This window comes from Phyllostomus hastatus, unplaced genomic scaffold (genome assembly GCF_019186645.2).
Source record: "Phyllostomus hastatus isolate PE091 unplaced genomic scaffold, TTU_PhHast_1.1 phas_contig_58, whole genome shotgun sequence".
NCBI classification, from domain to species: Eukaryota; Metazoa; Chordata; class Mammalia; order Chiroptera; family Phyllostomidae; genus Phyllostomus; species Phyllostomus hastatus.
This window is the reverse complement of record NW_025333916.1, coordinates 5,450,126-5,473,843: the sequence shown is the minus strand read 5'-3', so window position 1 is coordinate 5,473,843 and position 23,718 is coordinate 5,450,126. Positions and strand designations below refer to the sequence as shown.

Below are 23,718 nucleotides of genomic sequence, written 5' to 3'. Positions count from 1 at the left end.
AACTCTCTCTACTCTTATGATTAGAGTCTTTCCTACTATCCTAATGCTAGACATTTATTTTAGTTCTCAATTCCTGGTCATCAGCAAAGGCATTGACGCGGGACAGAATGGAAACATCAAAATCGATTTGTTAATGAAATTACTAGATATGCTACTTGGTTTCAAGCTCTACACACTACTAGTCAGAGGGAGCATTGCTCTCGGTGGAACTTCAAAAATGCACAGCAGAGAAAAATAATAAAAGGGGGAGGGACCCCTGCTACAATAGCAACATGCACAGCTCACTCTGGTTAATGTTGTTGTCTACATTTATGATATGTTAGGCACTGTGCTAAATACATGACACAGATTTTTAAATTTAATTCTTACACAACTCAGTGAACAAGGTATTGTTTCCATATTTCAGATAAGGAACCCAAAGTTTTAAAGGTTTGTTCCTGTCCCCAAAATTCTAGGATTGAAAGAGGTCAGAACAAAATCTTGTTGTACTAAACTTCAAAAATTTAAAAGCCATCACCTGGGCACCCACTCTTGGTGAAGCACTTGACATTTGAATGTATACAATTACATGGGATGCTTAATTTCGAACCCCCACTCCATTGTGCTGGAAACACAAGGTCACATCAGGTAGAAGTTGCTTGGGGACTCAGAAACAATTCTCTTCATTCTCAAATCAGTTTAGAACAACAAATATTTTATCCTAATCAATGCATTAGAGAGTGGATCAATTTAAATGCTTTTGGATTTAAGTAACAGAAAATAACTCACACCAGTTTCAGCAAAAATGGGGATTTGTTAGCTCAAACGACTGAAATATCGCTACGTAATTGTGACTTCAGGGGAATTGTAATTTGGCAGTTTGAATGATTCATATTTTTATTCATGAATTTATTGCAAAAATATTTGGTGAGTCCATGTAACTTGCCAAGTACTATTCTAGGCACTGGAAATACATCAGTGAACAAAACAAAGCCTTTATTTCTTGGGGTTTACATAGAAGGGAAAGATACAGACAATAAACAAATATGTGTTAGGTAGTTATAGTGCTGTGGAGAAAAATATCTCAGGGTATGGGATAATGAGAACTGCTATTGATGTAAGAGAAGATGGCATTTGAATGAAGTGAGGACACATAATGAGAATAGGAAGTGGAAAGGTATCCAGGTCAAACAATACGATCCAAAATATAAAATTCTACTCAGAAAATACATCCATGCCCCATTTGCATACCCAGGAAGCTTCAAAATAACCATTTCATTATAAAAGAATCATTAAACTCTAAATCACAGTTGCTTTACAACTGACATTGTAAAGCAAAGAAACAACACAAAACCTAACTGTGGCCATTCCAATTAATCAGCTATAGTGCAAAATGGAAGCTATTTTGCAGAATTGCTGAGTGGACATAGCAATCTTAATCTCTCTGAATCTCATTCATCTATGCAAAGGAGAGGAAATAGGTACAGACAATAGTACAGTGGTTACCAAGACACAGTGCAGGGGTGGGGGATAGCACGGGGTGAAAGGGGTCGAATATATGGTGACAGGAGAGACTCAACTTTGGGTGGTGAACACACAAATGCAATATACAGATGATGTATCACAGAATTGCACTTGAAACCTGTATAATTTTATTAACCAATATCACCCTAATACATTTAATAAAAGTAAAAAATAATGACACAGGAGATGACAGCAGTTACTTGTAGGGTCAGTGTCAGGATCATGTGCTTTAAGCAGCTGGAGCACACAGCGCAGTGCTCAGTGAGCGGTAGCTATTGTTGTGATGACGCGACTGTAGATTCTGTCCCAAGACTCAGCAGCCCTGCAGTGTCTTTCCCAATGAAGCAAAAGCAAGTACAGTCAAAGTAGTCATGCTTTTCATCTTTGTTTTGTTTTCCTATCGACTTTTTAAAATCTAAAGTAATTGAAATTCTTGATTCATGTATTTAGGAACTGTTTTTGAACCACACAGAAAAACATATCTAAGATAATACAAACACCATTTAACTTGAGAGTAATTTTATTAGGTTGCTCTATGAGTTGTGGCTGCGAACCTATTTCCATTCCAACTATTCAGTTTCCATTTAAATGTCTAGAAATAAACTCTCTACCCAAGCAGTGCCTCAGAATTAACTACTGTGTTTTGAAAATACAGAAGTGTGGACTCTATCTCCCAGGTCCTGAATCACAATCTTTAGGAGAGAGACTTGGACATCTAGGTTCTTTAAAGCTTTCTGGAAAATCCTAATGTACAGCTAGGGTTGAGGATAATGGGTATATAACATCCTTTTAGAGCCCTTAAAACCTACTAAGGAATAATTTTAGATTAAAACAGTAATGTGGTCTTTTTTTTTAATTTGAACCAAGCATAAAGTACCTTTTTTACTTTCTATCTGAAGCTTGAATCAATATGCATTATTTAAGAAACTTTCCATTTTGTTAAAGTGACAATCTTAGTAACATGACCCCTAACTGAATTGTCTTGCTAATTCTCAAAATCTTTCTATTATGTCAAAAAGCATTCCAATTTAATACCCAGATTTCAAGCTCATGATAAGGCCAAACAAGCAACAATTTATATGAACATTTTCCTCTTTATATTATTTCTGTCTCTTCCACTGCAACTCTGGGTTTTCACTGTGTACCTTAGATATCACTGTTAGTGAAATGATAATGGAGAATTTTAATTCAATTCAGTGGAAATGGATGCCGAATGTACCCTGTTGTTTCAGACGAGTGCCAGAGCGTCCCTGAGGACACAGAGTGGGCTCCAGCGACTTGCAGCTCACTACAAAGTACTGCGTTCTAACTCCCTCTTCTCCTCCCACCTCATTATCAGCATTTCCCAGGCCGCTCCTCCAGACTTGTTTTCCCTCCTGCCCTTCCTGTGAAGGCATGCCAACCAATTGCAAAGTACATTCTTATTTATTTTGTGCAGTCTTGAAAAATGGCAGTTCCAGGATGTTTTTTTGAAAAGTATCTGTTTTTAGTAGAAATGGTAGAAGCACTGCAACTTCATTATGATTTTATAACCTTGTTCAGAATGGGATTTTGTTTCCCTCGGTAACCTTTACATTGACAGAAATCAAATAACAGGGTCTATGTACATCGACTTCTTTTTCCTTTAACTAGAGATGACGGGGTACTCCTTAATATTTTCTAACTATCTATCTAGCTCATGGATACATTTTCATATTATCTGTCACTACAGTTTTGGTTAGTCCCTAAGAAATCTTTGAGGCATGATTAATCTCTCCTCGTGGAGGCTGTGGTTATAATATTAAAATCAAGTCAGTCAATCACACAGGGCTGTGTAGAGTCAATTAAAATAATGCATTTTCATGAAATTCTAGTAACTTAAAATATCATTTCTACCAATGCATTTTAGTTAGGTTCTTGTGTGTGCAAGATTAGGTAAAAGTGGGTAACAAAAAAAAATGGAAAAAGAGGTTTTTTTTTTTCAAAAGAAGCCCTATGCAATTAATATAAAATGAAAATAAAATGAAAAATATCAAAGCATATTAAAAAGCATAAAGTAATACACAAAATAAAATACTGTCATTTTGTGTTATATTAGTCTTTGAGAGGCCAGTCTCATTTCTATTTAATGCAAAACCTTTTGTAACTCACTAAGCATCTTCTGGATGGCAGGAGTGAAGCTGTGGCTGCTCACTGCTGTGCCCCGACACTCAGGGTGGTGGGCAGACAGACCCAAACAACCCATGGGTTTCCTCTGCCAGCTTCTTTGCTCACAGGGTGTCACCCACCTGCATGCAGTGTCACTGTCTTCATGTGCAGTCCAAGCACATCTGTTATATATATATCCTTGCTCTCTCAAACCAAACCAAAAATTTTTCCATTATTTTCTTTGGTTTTGAGCCAGTTAAGATATCCCTTTTAAAATATGCATTTTGACATTTGGATTTTTACATAGATTAATACTCATTCTTGAAGACATAACAAAAGCTAAAGAACCCAAACAATATCTAGTGTACTTGGGGCAGTTCATTTGTAACCCTTGTAAAGACCAGTGCTCCACATCATCTTTCATAGAGAGATATCCCATTAAAGAAACAGATCCACATAAATGAATATAAAAGTAACTCTCTTTCCACCCAGAGCAAGTAGAAGGAAGGAAATAACCAAGATCAGAGCAGAATTAAATGACAGAGAGACTAAAAGCACAATTCTAAGGATCAATGAATCCAGGAGCTGGTTCTTTGAAAAGATAAACAAAATCGACAAGCCTTTAAGCAGGCTCATCAAGAAAAAAAGAGAGAGAACCAAAATAAACACAATCAGACATGAAAGAGGAGAGATTACAACTGATACCACAGAAATACAAAGGATTTTAAGAAATTACTACGAAGAACTGTGTGCCAAGAAATTTGAAAACCTAATGAAATGGACAAATTTCTAGAAAAAAAAATCTTCCAAAACTCAATGAAGAAGAAGCGGAAAGCCTGAACAGACCAATAACAGCAAATGAAATTGAAGCAGTAATCAAAAAACTCCCAACATACAAAAGCCCTGGGCTGGATGATTTCATAGGAGAATTCTACAAAGCATTTAAGGAAGAGCTAACCCCTATCCTTCACAGATTACTCAAAAAAATCCAGAATGATGGAAGACTCCCAAACTCTTTTTATGAAGCCAGCATCATTATAATCCCTAAACCAGATGAAGACACAACAAAGAAAGAAAACTTTGGTCAGTATTGCTGCTGAACATAGACACTAAAATCCTCAACAAAATATTGGCAGACCACATCCAACAATACATTAAAAAGATCATACACCATGACCAAGTGGGATTCATTCCAGGGATGCAAGGATGGTACAATATTCGCAAATCAATAAATATAATACATTACCTAAACAAAACCAAAGACAAAAATCACATGATCACATCAATAGATGCAGAAAAAGCATTTGATAAGGTGTAGCACCCATTTATGATAAAAACACTCAGAAAAGTGGGAATAGAAGGAGCATTCCTCAATAAAGGCCATATGTGAGAGACCTACAGCCAACATCATACTCAATGGGCAAAAACTAAAATCTTTTCCACTAATATCAGGAATAAGACAAGGTTGTCCACTTTTACCACTTCTATTCAACATAGTATTGGAAGTTTTAGCCACAGCGATCAGAGAAGAAAAGGAAATAAAAGGCATCCAAATCAGAAAGGAGGAAACAAAACTGTCATTGTTTGCAGATGATATGACAGTGTACATAGAAAATCCTATAGGCTCCACCAAAAAACTGCTCAAACTAATAAATGAATTTAGCAGAACAGCAGGATACAAAGTCGATATCCAGAAACCAAAGGCATTTTTATACCAACAATGAAACAGCAGAAGCAGAAATCAAGAAAAAAAATCCCAGTCAATATAGCAACAAGAAAAATAAAATACCTAGGAATAAACCTAACCAAGGATGTAAAAGACCTGCACTCAGAAAACTACGCAACACTGAAAAAAGAAATCAAGGAAGACACAAACAAATGGAAATATATACTGTGTTCATGGACTGGAAGAATTAACATCATCAAAATGTCCATACTATCCAAAGCAATTTACAGATTCAATGCTCTATTAAAGTACCAATGGCATATTTCACAGGTATAGAACAAACACTTCAAAAATTTATATGGAACCATAAATGACCCCAAATAGCTGCGGCAATTTTGAGAAAGAAGAGCAAAGTAGGAGGGATCACAATACCTGATACCAAACTGTATTACAAGACCACTGTAATCAAAACAGCCTGGTACTGGTATAAAAACAGGCGCATAGACCAACGGAACAGAACAGAGAGCCCAGAAATAAACCCAAGTCTCTATGGTCAATTAATATTTGACAAAGGGGGAAGCAACGTAAAATGAAGTAAAAATAGCCTCTTCAACAATGGTGTTGGGAAAACTGGACAGCTACATGCAAAAAAATGAAACTTGAGCACCAACTTACACCTTATACAAAAATAAATTCAAGGTGGATAAAAGATTTAAACATAGGCCATGACACCATTAAAATCCTAGAGGAGAACATAGGTGGGAAACTCTCAGATATTTCACACAGAACTGATATGTCCCCTACAGCAAGGGACATAAAGGAAAGAAAAAACAAATGGAACCTCATCAAAATAAAAAGCTTCTGCACAGCTAAAGAAAAACAGTATTAAAATAAAAAGAGAACCAACTGCATGCACAAACATATTTGCTAATGATACCTCAGACAAGAGTTTAATCTCCAAAATATATAAAGAACTCATACAACTCCACTCTAAGAAGACAAGCAACCCAATTAAAAAATGGGCAAAGGGCTTGAACAGACACTTCTCCAAGGAGGACATACAGAGGATCCAGAGACACATGAACAAATGCTCAGTATTGCTAGCTATCAGAGAGATGCAAATTAAAATCACAATGAGATACCACTTCACACCAGTCAGAATGGCCATCATTAACAAAGCAACAAACAACAAGTGTTGGAGAGGTTGTGGAGAAAAGGGAACCCTAGTGTATGGCTGGTGGGATTGCAAACTGGTATAACCACTGTGGAAAACAGTATGGAATGTTCTCAGAAAACTAAAAATGGATCTGCCTTTTGACCCAGCAGTTCCACTGCTAGGATTATATCCTAAGAACCCTGAAACACCAATCCAAAAGAACCTATGCATCCCAATGTTCATAGCAGCACAATTTACAATAGCCAAGTGTTGGAAGCAACCTAAGTGTCCATCAATAGATGAGTGGATCAAAAAGCTGTGGTACATTTACACAATGGAATTCTATGCAGCAGAAAGAAAGAAGGAGCCCCTATCCTTCTCGAAGGCATGAATGGAACTAGAAAGCATTATGCTAAGCGAAATAAGCCAGGCAGTGAAAGACAAATACCATATGATCTCACCTTTAACAGGAACCTAATCAACAAAACAAACAAACAAGCAAAATATAACCAAAGACACTGAAATAGAGAACAGGTTGACAGTGACCAGAGGGGAGAGGGGAGGGAGTTCCAGGGGAAAAGGGGAAGGGTTTGCAGGAACAAGTGTGGGAGATACATGGATGGAAACAAGGAGGGGTAGAAATGGGAGGGAGGTGGGAAGGGCTGGGGGGTGGGCTGGGATAGGAGTAAAAGGCAGAAAACTGTACTTGAACAACAATTAAAATAAAAAAAAAAGAAAATTAAAAAACCCTCCCTTTCCTTCCCTGATTTTTCTTGAAGGGACACTAAATGACATCCAAATGGCCCAGGTGTCCTTATTCACACTTGCTTTCCCTTCCCATCCATTTTCTTCATGATTGCAGTTGCTTAATTGATCTCTTCTAAAATTCCCTAGAAAGAAAATTTCCTTTATACCCCACCTGTCTTTTTAAAATTCTTTTTTGATCCCCTACTCAGTTCTTTATTATGAAGGTACATACTTTTTTCTTATGTAAATATTTCTTTCTTTCCTGAAGTGAGAAGCAGGAGAAATATCTCTGACCCGGCAGGTCTTCTCTTCAGAGAAAGGTGGGTTGGTGATGAATATGCTCATGTTAATAATTCTTATGCAATCACACATTATGTTCACTATTGTATTGAATTGATTTCCTCTAACCAAAGTACACTTAAGACTATATCTTATGTGAAGACAGGTCTATTCTCCCCATAATGAATTCTAGAAACTTATCAACTATAGACTTAGGAAATTCTCTTTCCATCGATCTTATAAACTATCATGCTACTATTTTAATAAAATCTTGTCTTTCCCCCCCTTTCTGTGGAGAAGAGAAATAACACGAAGCAATACATTTGAAAAGTTGAGGAGAAAGAGGGTGCTCAGAGACTTCTGAAAAAATGATGTGAGATTTTTGCTTCATGTGCCAGTTGCGACAATTTAGAAAAAAGATGGGGTATGTGATGTGGTAATAGGGGAAAAAGGCTTAGTCACTGAATGGGTCCTCAGAACACAGGAGCCAAAAAGAATATACGACCTAGAGATATGAATTAAAGGAAAGTCAAGTATGAAAACAAGGCAAGGAGTTAGGGGTGTAATCTTTTCCTTAAATTCTTATTTAAAAACTTCATCAAACTAGAGAAAATATATTTTTAATCTTTGATAATATAACAGAGACAGGAATATTTCTCGCGCTATTATCTTAACCCTTCTCATTTTCCAGGTAAAGCATTTTGTTTGCAATCCGGACTGGTAGGTCTCCTGATAGAATTATTAATCAGAAAGGCTGGGCTCTGTGTAAGCTTTCCTTGTTGCTAGCTCCTATGGAGACTCGTTTTCATACGTCCTCAAAGTGCACAAATCGGTGGACTGCACAAAGCAGAAGGTGATGGACTTCATGACACTCCTAAATGACTGGCACCAGGTCTGTTCTGAAGAAGGCTGCTCCCCCTGACTCCTCGTCCCCTCTATCTCATGTTCAATCACATCATCCATGGACTAGAATTGTGCACGGCAGAATATATCTCTGGTGAAAAATCTTGTCAGAGAGACATGACAAAAACCATCAAACAGGGACTTTTATGTCACATGGCATTAGGGAAAACCAAACTCTGGCTCACCTTCACGTACAGCGGCTCCCTGAGGTGGTCAACAAGAATGGAAGCTTTCTCCTCCCACACAGGGTTGAGGTTCTTGTATATTATTTTACTTCTAAAAACTTCTTTTCCTCCCATTTTAAACTTCACGTAAGGATCACTTGTGCCTGTTAAAGAAATGCAGATTGATCATGTTAACTGTGCCTTTCTATGGAAGGAAGAGAACAACTCATCCAAACACCAGAAAGTATTCAAGGAATAAAAGTTCAACAAAACTGATCACATGGAAAATAGGGTTAAGGGTTTTTTCCTGGAATATTGAAGTGAAAATAAATTATGTTAGTATAATAATAACAATCATTATTATTAACCTTCTGTACTTAATACTGTTACCCTGTCCTGGTATTTTTAAAAGTCTATTGCATGTTGCATATGTACATTTAATTAATATTATAAATGGTAGGGATTAATCTGACATTTCTCTTGGTACCATCTGGTTAACTATAAAAAGGATGATCCATGATCTTGGCTGATTTAACTAGTTTTAGACTTAGATAAGCTGCTAAAATTTTATACTAGTCTAATGTGTTTAATTAGGCAAAGATGAGTCTCAAACTGGGCTTCAATTTCATCCTTGGTCCCACATTCTCTCTTTCTCAGAAGGTTCAGTTTTGAACGTTAGGAAGGAAGGAAGGCCTCAGAGGAAGGAATCGGGGAGGAGGTGACAAATGTTTAGGAAATAATCTGGATACCTCATATTATCCTTTAATACCGCCCAAGCTCCCAAAGGTGATAAAAAATCAGAGCTGCCAGATAAGTTGCTTATGGACAACAGCTGGCAAGAGGTGGCGTTAGGATCCTAGCTAGGATGTTTGACTCGAATGCCTGTGCTGCTTCTACTACACCTGCAAGAGGGAGGGCTTTACACACCTCCACACACAGGGTCTGGCAAGTAACACCTGCTTGAGTGTGGTTGGTGGGGAAATAATACGGGTGTAATAATTTATAGTTTTAATGTGAACATTTCACCTAAAATGGCGTATGGTGTGCTAGAGTATAATATTGTTTTACTACAGAGTTACATGTTTATTTTGTAATGAAAGGTTCTATAATAAAAAGGGGTGTTACTTGTGCCAGACACTGTATATTATACAATCTCTGCCATTCTGACTGATGAAAAAGAGCAGTCTCGACATAAGGAGTCAATGTTGTTATTAAGAATTCCTGGAGAAGGAGTATCAGTGATGTCCCAGGTAAATCATTCCAATGCGTGACAACCTTCATCCTCAGGAAATAATTCTTTATATAAGGCTCTTATAATAAAATTGTGTTCGATTTGTTTCAGTTTTTTCCACTGAAGTTATAGTTGATAACTATATCTATATGATTTAAAAATGTGAGTGGGGCAATGAAAACTGAAAAGCACCATATAAATATTAGGCATTACAACCACAATACTGATCTTAGACACACAATCTGTATCCCTCCTCACCACTCACCTCAACGACACATAAACACCACTGCCTTAGAGGTTGTGGCTTTTCTTATTTAGTCACTTGGGGGCTCTCTCAAAACTCCCCACATTCTCCAAATAAAAACAATGCCTTGGATTTGTGTGGCTAGACTGTGTATAATAAAAGAATGATCCAAATTTCTCATTGTAAAATTCCCATTTGGGATAATTTAATTTTATCATAATGGTACCAACTTTTAAAAATATTTATAAATACAAATGCAAACTAGTACATAGTAGCCTGTTATAATATGTTCTCTAGAGGCTCAATGCAACCAAAATGTTTAATATTTAAAATGACTATTTTTAACTTAGTGGTTTCCAGTTAGGGCTGTGGACCCTGGACACTGAGCATTGTAACACACACATTGAGGGATATTAAAATCCATCATTTGTATTTTCCCAGTGAAGCCTTAGATCAAGTTATTGCCTTTCACTTTGAAAATCATCCATGTAATTGCTACCACCTGTGAAAATATAATAAGCTCCATAATACCAGAGTCCTTTTTGTCACTATTTTTAAAAATCTTCAGTGCTTAGTACAGAATCAACATTCTGTCATATCCACGATGCCATCCAAGGCAGTAGATACCCAACAGGCTGGAGAAATAATCCACCTAACAAGCGTCGGCCTAAGGGTGAATTGAAGGTAGGAATCAGAGACAGAATTTTTAGTCTGTGACAGGCACAAAGATCTCACAAATTTGTATAAGAAAAAGAGAAAAGCTGTTTTTAGGGACTTTGAAAACACGTTTCGATGGTAAAATATTTTACAAATGTGTAGATTTGGCCATGGGGTGACCTGGATTGGAGAGAGCAAACATGTTAGCAAATATCATAGTCACCACTACAGGGACACCAGACTCACAAGCCCACTCACGGGAGTGAGCCGCCTGGCTTTCCTCACTTTATTCTGAGTTCACTGGGTAAAATCTGCTACACTTCTCTCTTTGCAACCACTGATTAGTCCTCTGGGTACTATCGTTAAGATTTAATAATACGTTAGTAGTCCAATTTCTTTAAGAAAATTTGAATTGTTTTCAATTTATTAATTTAGGTGACCTTTGCTGACTTAGAGTCCTTAACGGTTCAAAATTTCCAGCTTGTGATTCCAACACAGAGAACTGGAGACACTGTTTTAATTTAGAGTCAGTAAAAAATTTGTATCTAATCTTTTATGTTTGAAAGTGTTTTTCAAGTTTATTTCAGCTAGTTATTATATGATAATATTAATAGGTATTATTTGCTTTTTTAAAAAGTGTTCTTTGGTCAAGCATATTTGAAAAATGCTGGTTTAAAGAAAAATCAAACAGATTTCATTTTCTATAGCCTTTAAATAAGAGAATGGACTCTCTAATGCAAGGGTATGGCATGAGACTTCTTTGATGATAGGGCCTACTTTTCTTAAGTACATATTTTGAAAGCTATTCCCCAATGTGACTTTGGAAAGTGCTACCTTATTATATTTCACAGATAAGAAAATCTCACATGTTTTGGAGATTCTTTCATTACAATAGACTTTCCAGTGAAATCCAGGAATTTTATTATAATGAAAACTCCCAACAAATATAAGCCACTAACATGTGATTAATCTTTATTAAATATATTATACCAAAAAAAGGTTTAGTTGTTTCAAAAAAAATTTAAAAACTATTAATTCATGTGCCTGTGCTGTTTTGTTGCAATATTGCATTCAACCACAAGATGGCACTAACACTTATTAAATTCTGCAATTCAAAGTTAAGGCACCTCTGCTGCACACAGGTTCTCAGGCATTTTCTTGTGCTTTATTATCATTAGCTGGGTCATGACCCTCATTAAAACATTTTTATGGTGATAATGAAATGAAAACAGGGTAAATAAACAGGAGAGGAAAGTAGGAAGTGTTAGCTCTTCACTTTGCTATCAATGACATATTTGAGAGCAATCTTTCAACATCCATTTTATCATAGTGCATTAACTTCAGAATTTATTTGTAAACACTATTAATTATTTTATAATTGTTAATTACATTCTTCAACAATTTTAAACCATCCATTGTTTATATCTGTACCCTAAGATCATATTGGTTTTGTTGTTTTTTTTTAAGGACATGGTTTGTATATCTTCTTGTGTAGTAAAGGATAACATGTCCCCACTGCCATGTTCGATCTTTTTCAGAGTCAGGCCACCAACGAGCACTTCAACATTACACGTCATTGGTCAGTCAGCCTTTAATTAAAGTCCAGCAGAACCAAACTTTGAAGGGGTCCCCTTCTGTGCAGAAATGAGCGCAGCAAACACCAGATGGCAGCCTCTCCCCCCTTCAAATTGTATCATAGATATTTAAAACGTAAACAGCTGTATAATACTGAGTCTCTTGGTTTTCATTCTCAGAATAAATAAGCCTCCTGGTTAACAAGTTTAAATCTACCTTATTCCAAATCTATTACACAATGAAAATAATTAGCTGCTCCTACTTCAGAGACCTGTAGTTTTCAATAATGCTAAATCCTAATAAAAAACAATGTGAATTTGCAAACTCAGATTCTGTATAGAAGGAGAAGAAGAAGGAAGATGTACAGATGTTGATGTGAACAAACTGATTCCATTTTTACAAGCCCTATACTTTCTGTATTCTCGAATTAACTTTGGCCTCACTGGTCCTAGCCAGTACATACAGGTTCTGTAGCTAATGATTAGCTGTGTTCCATAAGCCTACACAATGCAATCAAAGATTCCTCTCAGTTAACAGCCAGGAATACATAACAGCGGAAGTAAATATCACACTGGTGTTAGCGTCAGCACTAAGCAATTATCTACCACAATACCATCAGGTGGTATGCTCCTGGCTCTGTGCATTCTTTGTCCCTTTGTCTCGTCAATCAGTAGTAGTTCAGCTGTACTGTAAAAATATTTACTGTAGCAACTGCCTTTCAGTGGAGAATAACCTGTGCAGGACTGCCAGTGCTGTATGTCCACCCCCACACTCCATCCCTGTGAGTAAACTGCTCTATAGTAAATTCTATTATATTCTATGATGGAGTTTCCCACTTCATTTTTGGTCTTAACACACCTTTAAAGTCTGGTGGTCACTGTACCTCTGGCTCCATATTCAGACACAGGAAAGAAAGAGAAAGAAGGAAAAAAAGACAACAAAAGAAAAAAGAGAAGTGACCCTAAATAATATGTGTGGCCAGTTAAAAAGAACTCAAATTTAAGCTGGATCTTCCTGAAGGTACCCAATTTTTCTACAAATATCTGAAGTAACCTTTACTATTCAAATGCAAAAATGAAGGCAATTTTGTGTAATTTCGTCCTTCATACTAGAAAGAGGCTTGTAAAAAAAGTGATGTTCAAAACATACTCAGAGCAACAGATTGTCTTAATGTAAATTAATTTCCACTAATACTTTTAAAATCTTCAAAACAGGTACCATATTTATATGTTAAAATCATTTCCTTAAGTTCTTTCATTCCTTCCTCATTTTTGGTTGGAGATTTTTAAGTCCCAGCACTGGAAATATTACATGGGCTAAAAGTCTAAATATATGAAAATTCAAAAGCAAGAGATGTATAATCACACATGGCTTAATGTAATAAAATAAAAAGCAAAGTAACAGTTTTTCCATAATGAGGAATATGAATATTCCAGTCAGTTTAAAATTTCTAGTTAATGATGTTGCCATCATATAGCACATAGATGAATTAAAAATAATGCTGTGGTAAAATGCAGAATAGAACTAAGGTTATTAAGTTTCTCTCTTTGAGAAGGCACTTCCAGACACACAAAACAGAGAAGGTGCATATGACAGAGACTATTGATTTTATGAGTAATATTTTGGCATATTTTTTTAAATGCAAGGTTTAGGATACACAAGAAAAAATTACATATATGTCATATGTATATGCTGTATAATTAATTTCAGTTGAGGTAACATTTACTATTTAGCTACTTTCTTTAATCGTTTAAGAATATATAAATATATAGAAGAAAAATAATGACTATTTTCAGATTTCTCATTCCTCGTTATATAGAGATAGCAATTCTATTTCTTAAATTAAGAAAAATAGCCTATAAATAATTATAAACATTAGCACAAGGAAGTATCATACAATATATGTGAAAATAATGAGTCCCATAGAATACATCCACTAAAAAAATGTTATCTCAACCTTAAAAAGCAAATCCTTTTTGTCAATCAAAACTATAAGTAATAGCAATGAAAATCATTTTATGACTAGTTGATGGATTACCATCATTAACTGGAAGAATTTTAAGGCAATTATATTACAATATGATTAAAATGCATCACAAATGCATGGTAATTAAATAATACATTTTTTAGCAAATTCAGATGCTCAATTTGTGAGAAAAAAAAAACTACTTGCTTCCCTGCTTTTAGTCCTCTCCACCCCAATTCATTCTCCAAAATCTATGCTTGAATACTTTTCTGACAGAAAAATCTAGTGTTACTCCCTTGCTCCAAAATTCCTCATTGCTTTTTCACAGATTCCAGAATAAAGTTCAAACTCTTGAGGATGTCATACAATCTGTGGTCTGCTACCAATTCTTCAGACTCACCTTTCACCAGACCCCTCTTCTATAGGACACAGCACCTCACATGCACGACTTCTCCCCAAGGCTGTGCCGCCTGTGTCCTGCTCCCTTCGCTTTGAACGTCCTTCACCACCCTCTGTCCTCCTTCACCGCTAAACCCAAGCCTCCTCGCTGCTTGGATAGCTTTCCTGAGTCATCCCATGCCATGGACGTTCCTAGGTTCTTCTCTTACGCGTCCCAACCTCCACTACAGTAAGTAGCACCTGCCACATTCAAGCCTTGTTGTTTACTTCTGGTCCCTGGTGTCTGGCAACAACCGCTGGATTATCATGCACAATCAACCAATGTTGGCTGAGTGACTGCGTGTATCGTCTCCAAGTAACAGAAACTTGTAAAGTCACTAGTATTTAAATTATACACTCTTTATTTCTGACTCTTTCTCCCTCACTCTTATTCACTATGATTGTAAGAATCTCATTTGAATTTTATTCTCAAATACTGAATCTGAAATACATAAAGCTTAATATTACAAGTGTTATGCTATACCTTACAGAATAGTAAGCATTTTGCCATTGCTACTTACCCAAACTGTGGAAATTGATATTCATTGTAATTCCTAAAAATGGCCAATCTGCCCTAGTTTTACAAAATGCTTTTTTAAAAAATCTCATTTTAGTAGCAATCTGCTTATTGTTTTTACTTAATTGGTTGATTGGATTTATTCAGAACAATCAACTAGAAACCATACCAGGATAAAGGTGAGTGAATATGCTTGGGACATCTATTATTATGTTGTATGTCTAATAAATAGATATATTAAATGTACAGTGAAAACTGTCCTATTTTTGCACAAAATGTATAGAAGGGAGGCTATTTTTTATATGTACAGGGAAATTATGGCTAAAACTGCTACCTTCACTGACATCTGTGTTTTCCTCTTCTTCATAGGCAAGGAGCTAAACCACACTTTCAAGACCTTTTCCTGAGGTGTGGCCATGTGACTGAAGACTGGGTTCTGGCCAATGGAATGCGAGCAGAGCTGTTTCTCACTTTCAGGCCCAGCCCATGACATCCTTCCATAAACAATCCTCTCTCCTTTTCCCCAACACTGAGGGCCAGAAGTCTGGAGTCTCTGAATGGAACCAAAGCCAGGTAACACTGGGAGTCTGGGCAGCCTCGATAGGCCACAGTGAATATTTGATAAAAGTGTTCCTGGGACAACCTGAAAGACAGACTGCCTGCTCTTGAACCTAGGCTTTAGGGGATGGTTGGAGAAGTGTGCCGTTTCTAAAATTGGTTGCCTTCAGTAAGTAATCATAAGAAAGCAATGAGTCTAGATGAAAATAGGGTAATTTCCATATAAAAAATAAAATGGAGTAAAAAATTGGAAAAGCTGTTTTCAGATCCCAAATAATAGAAAATAAGATTTAAAAAGCCTTTGGACAACAGAAAATCATTAAAACAGCTTAGAGGCCAAGGTCAGATCAACCTTCCCACTGAAGCATGTTGGTCTTAAGGTATCTGCCATTATGCTGAAAAGAAGGAGCAAAGGAGTAAATCATGTTTGAGGAGTACATCTAAGAACCAACATTGGGTGTGACACTATTGGCACACAGAAGCCTACTAGGCATTTCGAGAGAAGGAACTTAGCTGGTTGAGGTCTTTGATCGTGTGCCAGCAGGAACCAGAGCATGAAAGTCATATATGCCCAACGAGAGCAGCTCCCCCAACCTGTTTCAGATACTACTACAGAGGGTGATAATAGATAGGAAAGAACTTCTCAGATGGTGGAGCCAGTTGCCTCAGAGAACAATGGGCAAGGGGATTCTTCCCAAATAGTAGAGTTCTAACCAAGAAATTTTCCCTGTCTTTCAAGTAAGTGGTCCAAGTAAGTGGGGATTTCAAAATTGCTATGGACAAGCAACTTCTCTGTCTCCCATGCTTCCTTGTGGTCATTATATATTGAATGTGTATGGCAAAGTGGCAGGCAGATTCATAATTCACTGAGCTACAAGAACCACATTTGAACCTGATAAAGGATTTCCTTCTAGTTAGAGATCCTGGACTTAGAGCTGGATACAACGACCATATGGGACTTTGGGCAAATCTGTTCTATGTTCAGGAAGAAGAGTGCCCCTGATATTTGGTGATTAGAAAGGCAGATTGTAGCCAGGACTGCTGTTCCTTGGCAATAACTATGCTTTTGTCTTCCCAGGCACATAGCTGGTCTACATCTCCCAGACTCCTTTAAAATTAGGAGTGGCCATGTGGCTGCATTCTGGTCAACTGAACATAAACCCAGGAGAGGGTGTGTGTCGATTCTAAGCCTAGCACATGAAAAACCTCACATGCGTGACTCTTATTTTATCATCCACAGGCCGAAGAGAAAACACTTTGAGGACCAATCAGGAGGTTGTATCACTAGAAGGGCAAAATAAGTTGGGTCTCAATGACCCTGAAAAGCAGAGCTGGGGCCCTACCCTCCATCACTGGTCCATTCTACACTATGATGAAAGCAAGATGGAAAAGTCTATCATGTTATTAGATCACTGATAGATGGCATTTATCTGTTCAGAATTATTTACCTTAACCAATACAAAAATTAATGCAAATCACACTATGATTACATTATTTGGTACAAATAATTTTTAAAATGCATGATTGAAGGCCTTAAAAAACTTCATTGATAATACTTTTAAAATCCAGCTTATGAAATATCCCATCAAGTGATCATAGTTTATTCAAATAGTGATTCTTTACAAAGAGCTAATAATAAAAAATGAAATTCTAAGGATTTATAATAGTTATATATTGTTTTAGCATTTTATTAGAATTTAGTGACATTTAAAAGTTTCTATTTTTTAATTTTACTTATTTTAGCAACAGCAACAAAATTTTAAAAAGTCATATTATGCATGTTGTTCATCTTCCCATTCAGCAATAGTTTCTCTTTGAAACAGAGTGATGACTGATAGTCTTGTAAAAACATAAAATCTTAGAATTAGAAGAAATGTCATCCAGTCTTTCACTGAATACAAAAATCTCAGCTACAAAAGGGATAGAAAACAGGTGGCCATGAAGATGGAATGCAGAGGCAGTTCAAATACCTCCAAGTTGGCACTTCAAAATTAAATTCAGTATTTGTTGAATACAACACTTCATGATACAGTCTTTTATCTGGGACAGGTCTGTTATAATATGTGTGTTATAGAGCCAACCTGCCTCCTCTGGACCTTTAGAGCTGTAAGAAAACAGCTAGTCCCTGTTTCACAGGCACCCCCTCCCATGCATGTGTGGTCCTTAATGTACTCAGTCACCAACGCGTGGTACGATTGAGGTCACTAAAAGAAAGGTACAGTAAGCTGACAATCATCTCCACTGTGTTTCAATGAGAGAATTTTTAAAGGATATGCTTCTACAAGTAAGTAATTAATAGTGCTTTTTTCTTTTCAAAATATAAACTTCATAGAATGATTACAGTTACCTCTATGTCCCTGGAGTATTAATTAAAGGCTTTTATTCAATTACAGTATTATTTGATATATTCAATAGTTATATAAGTTTTATAAGCAAGTGAAAAAGATAAGCAAAGGGAAATGTTAACACCTACAATGTAACTAAAATACTTGAGGAACAATGAAAAAAAACCTTTGCCCCTTATGCTAAAAACAGTTAATAAGTGTTTAATGTGACAAGTGACTTCAAAACTTGCAATTATCCTGCTAAAGCATGTCGTCACTGATAGAAGAAAAGACAGTGTGTGGAATAGTGGTAGGTGTTGTGAGTTCTTGTTCCTGTCTTCAACACAGCACTCCCCCCGAACTCTCTAGTGGGCTGTGGGAAAGCCAGTGGCCGGCACTGGTAGGTTAAGAAAAACTGCAGTGTCAAACTAAGCCCTACATCTCCCAATGACTCACTCTTGCTTGCCTTCTGCCTTCCTGCCAACTCCCTACTTTTTCTTTCCCATTAACATGCTGCTACTTTTTAAAAGAAAATGAGGCTCCTTCTTAATACAAGATTTGTGCTAGTTTACAGAGTGAGTGAATTCTCTAACTGGTGTATTTTTCCTTTTCTGAAATACATTCCATGTGTTCAACCACATTTACCAGGTATCTATTATGTGCTAGGCACTGGGGATTCAGCAGAGCATAAAACAAACCCCCTACTCTCCAGGAGCTTTTGTTCTACTGTAGGGAAACATGCAAGGAGCCAATAAAGAGCTAGATGACATGCCATGTGGTGATGGGGGCATGAAGAAACACAAAACCTCAGGTAAAGGTCAGAGGGCCTGCTATTTTGGATAGGGTAAGGAGGGGAAGCCTCACCCACAGAAACAGAAAGGGGCCCAAAGCAAATTTCAGGCAGAAGGAGCAGAAGTGCAGAGGCCCTGAAGAATGCGAGTGTGGATGGGGTGAGTGACCCAGAAAGTGAGTGGAAGGAGACAAAGTCAGAGCTTGGTGGGTCGACAGGTCAAGTGGGAATCTACAGATCTTGGGTAAGGACCTGGATTTTTCTTTAAGTGAGTTAAAATAGAACAGTAAGTGATTAAATAGATAAAAATAGTTTAAGATTGCATTGTCTCAGGTTAAATGATCAGTCTTTGAATAGAGAGTATACCAAAGCCTAAAAAACAGAATGTACTCAACGGGCAAATTATAAAAGAGCAGGTCTATTGTTTTCTGAAATTATTCAAAGTAATTTCTAAATTTAAGACTAGCTGGTCTAAAATCTTTGGACAAAGCCAATCTAAAGGTTAGTAGTGCATGTAAAATAAATGTGAATTTTTACACTTCTTTTTATGCCTACACCATATCTTTTAAAATTTAGTGTTAAATGTTCTATATAATACAATGTAATTAAATATAAATTATTTCCAGAATCTGCTATGACTCCTGTTGATGTCTGTATTACCATCAAATGAGATTTGACACCGAACATTTGCCATTAAAGTATCATATTTAAGGCAATGAGAATTTATTAATGTTGATGGCTTGCTACAAACATAATGAGAGAGCTATTACTGGGAGCTGGTGGTAAATGTCTTTCCTACTGTGCCTTCAAAAAGGTACCCCCAAGATTTCTTGTTCCCATCCCTGGCCTATGAGTGATGAGATGTCATGCCTGTGGTTATGCTACTTGAATGACAAAAGGGATTTTGCAGATGTAATTAATGTTCCTAATGGGTTGACTTTGAGTTCATCAAAAGTGGGACTGTCAAAGTAGACCTAAATTTTCTCTTCCTGGTAACAGAAAAGAGAGTCAGATTTGAAGCATGAGGAGGATGTGACATGCTGTTGCTACTTCGAAAATGGAAGGGGGGCCTTGGCTGATGTGGCTCAGTGGATTGAGAGCTGACCTGTGAGCCAAAGGGTCACTGGTTCGATTCCCAGTCAGGGCACATGCCTGAGTTGCCAGCCAGGTCCCCAGTTGGGGGCGTGCTAAAAGCAACCACACATTGCTATTTCTCTCCCTTTCTCCCACCCTTTCCCCTGTCTAAAAATAGATAAATAAAATCTTTAAAAACAACAACAATAACAAAAAAGAAAATGGAAGAGGTCACATGGGAAGGACCTGAAAATGGACTCTAGGAGCTAAAGAAACCTCTAATGACAGATAGCAAGAAAACAGGAACTCCAGACTTCGAGCCACAAACATTTGAATTCTCCCAAAACTATGTGCAGAAACATTTCCTTTAATCTGCCTTTTTTTTTCCCTTTGACTCAAACTGGCCTTGCCTAGTGCCCTGACTCACCCACCTCCCTCTCCCATGCTTAATCAGTAAGCCTACAGGACAATGAGGTTCTGATCAGCATCAGTTGTCTTAGACAATGTCCTGGGTCCACTGACTATTAAGACAGAGTTTTCAATCAAACTAAAACATAATATGTTGGCCTCAGTTGTGTTTCAGCTCTGGACCCAGGAAAGCAGAACGACCCCACAGAAATTGGATAGAACAGCCCCATGGCTGACATCAGGCCCAGATGCAATGATCAGTGCTACCCTAGCACCAATCAGTCAGCAGAGACCACAGTCCTAACTCTATTAGTCACCATGATTAGTGATTTCTTCCATATATAATTCATTGCCTGGAAGCCACTGGAGAGACCGATCTTGGAGCATAGCTACCTGTGACTCTGGGCATGGCGCCATCTCCTTAATAAATCCTACTTTCTTGGCTGCAAACTCCTGTTTGTGTCTCGTTAAGCTTTGATGTGTTCAGGCAAGTGAACCCCTTCAGTCCAATAACAATACCAAGAATGCACTTGGAAGAGGTCCAGATAAAAGTTCAGCCCAGTTGACACCTTCATTTTGGGCTTGTGAGACTCTGAGCAGAGAACTGGCTTATGCTGTGTCCATATTCCAACCCACAGAGCCTCTGAACTATCATGTGGGTATTGTTTCAAGCTGCTAAACTTAATGTAAATTATTACAAAGCAAAAGAAAATGAATGTGTTCACCTGGAACAATACATTTATGGTATAGTTGGAGAAATTTTTAAATGCTTAAGGAAAATTGCTGAAATTAATAAAAGACTGTCTTATAAAGGGTATCATGTATTAGCTATAGGGCTGCCTAAACTGCCATAACAAGGAGATTGAAAAATATATAGTGGATTAAACTAGAGAGAAATTCATTCCCTTCCTTCAAAGCCATAGATGGTGAGGCAATCTTAACGCAATACAACAATCTTACCATTCTCAGTGGGTGGCTTCTGACCCTCAGTACAAAACAGTTACTCTTTTCATCCAGCTTTATTGAGATATAAGTGACATATGGCATTGTATAATTTTAAGGTATACAATGTAATTATTTGATATATATTGTGAAATAATTATCACAATAAGGTTAGTTAATATATCTTTTACCTCAAATAGTCACCCTTTTTGTGGTGAGTACCTTTAAGTTCTATTCTCTTAGTAAATTGCAAGTATACAATACAAAGTATACAATACAATATAAGTTACAGTAACCATGATATATATTAGATTGCAGGAACTAATTCATCCTATAACTCGAAGTCTTAACCCTTTCATCACCATTACACATTTCTCCCGTCCCCCAGTCCCTGGCAACCACAAATCCACTCTATTTCTAAGTTCAGTTTGTTTAGGTCCCACATATCAGTGATATCATACAGTATTCAAGAAAGCTAGTCTTCTTCTCGTCATCTCTCTCTGGAAGGAAAGTGGAAGAAAGCTGGAGTAACACTTGTGCATTTGTCTTAGGAGTCTGGCCCAGAAGTTGTATTACCTGGAAGTTGCATTATTTAAAATAGCTCATACTGCTCTGCTTACATCTCCTTTTTTTTTTAAGATTTTACTTATTTATTTTTAGAGAGGGAATGGAGGGAGAAAGAGAGAGAGAGAGAGAGAAACATCAATGTGCGGTTGCTGGGGTTCATGGCCTGCAACCGAGGCATGTACCCTGACTGGGAATCGAACTTGCGACACTTTGATTTGCAGCCCACGCTCAAGCCACTGAGCTATGCCAGCCACAGCTTTCTGCTTACATCTCATTGCTCAGAACTTAGAACTTCCCTGCAAGGAAAGCTGGCGAACGCCAGCTCTAGCTGAGAAACCGTATGCCTAACACCTGAGAGCTCTTATGATGAAAGATGGGAGAAAGGATATTGGTGGGGACTAGCAGTCGCTTCTACAACCCAGCAGATGAGCTCAGTACTGCATTGTGAATATTGAGTTATTCAATATATTGAATATATTCAATATAATTGAATATATTCAATTGTTATGAATTTTTCCATGGAAGTAAGTCACATAACTGCTTTATCAAAACTTTCCCCAGTTAGCCCTAAATTTATTTTGTAGACTCTAGACCTAGAGCAAAAAATGAATAATCCCTTTTTTATGTAACAGTCTTCCAAATATTTGAATCAAGTTGTCAGTATCCCATAAATCTCCAGTATTACCTTCCAATGTCTTTCCTGTTCATCTTTATTTACCATTCCTCACTTTCTTAAATGCTCTGAACTCATTTTTGCTTGTTGAGGATTGTTTAAATAAGGCCCTCAGCACAGAACCTAGTCCTCAGAGGTTTTTTGGCCAGGAACTTCAGTTGGCAAAGGGGGAAAGGGAAACTGTAAAGCAAAAAACCAGATCAGCTTATGTTTGCAGGTGAACTTTTAGGAAATCTATGAAAATCACACTGGCTGAAATGAAAAAATGGAGGGATTAATAAGAGATAAAACTTCAATACTGCAGGTGGGGTCAGTAAATGAAGTCTTGAATGTCAGATTAAAGAATTCTGATGTAAAATGGGACAACTGTAATAGCATAATCAAAATATATTTAAAAAATTAAAAATTAAAAAAAGAATTCTGATATAATCATATTAACAACATAAAGGAAGCAGCAGACGTGGAAAGTTGAAATCTATAATCTAAATTACAAATACCTGCTTTTAAGTGTGGGTGTCAAAAAAGTAAAACAATGGATCCACAGAGTCATGGAAAACAATCATCTTTTAAAGCTTATGGGTGACTTTTATTTAATTTGTTTCTGAGTTTAAATTCTTAAACACAAACAATTTTTCATGATATATAAAATTTACTTAAAATATAAATTCACTTTACATTTAATATAAAAATAAATTACCTAAAACAAATTATATATGTATTAAAAATATAATATTTATAAATATTAAGTATGAGATACTTTTGAGAATTAAATGCTAACCTAACACTGACATTTTCTATAATCTAGAAGAGAGTGCTTGCTAATAAACTTTATAATAGGTATGATTAAATCATACATCAGTGTTCTTTTACATCCCATTTAACAAATTCTGATGTAACTAAAATATTCACGGCATTTTAAGTATTATACAAAAGATTTATGTGACTATGTGATGAAACCAATTAAAATCTCTCAGTGGGAGCATTACTCATTGCTTATAAGTCTTCAAATTTTCCCAGCATCAGGAAGCAAGGTGTCAAGAAAAGATTTTGACCATGGTTATATTATAAAAGCCATCTAACACCTGGGCACTATTGGAGGGAATGCAAAATGGTACAGCCACTGTGGAAAACAATGGCTTCCTCAAAATTTAAGAATAGAATTACCATTGATCTAGTGATTCCACTTATGGGTATACATCCAAAGGAAAT

The 23,718-nt window shown here is 36.7% G+C and overlaps 1 protein-coding gene across 7 annotated transcripts in view; it reads right to left on the bottom strand.

Moving 5' to 3' along the window:
- MCTP1 (multiple C2 and transmembrane domain containing 1) overlaps nucleotides 1–23,718 on the bottom strand; it is a 470,412-nt gene that overhangs the window by 227,820 nt on the left and 218,874 nt on the right. For all 7 annotated transcript variants that reach the window (XM_045848268.1, XM_045848269.1, XM_045848270.1 and 4 more), the window contains exon 3: nucleotides 8,567–8,709. In XM_045848268.1, the coding sequence (XP_045704224.1) occupies nucleotides 8,567–8,709 (143 nt within the window). The remainder of the gene's footprint in view (nucleotides 1–8,566; nucleotides 8,710–23,718) is intronic.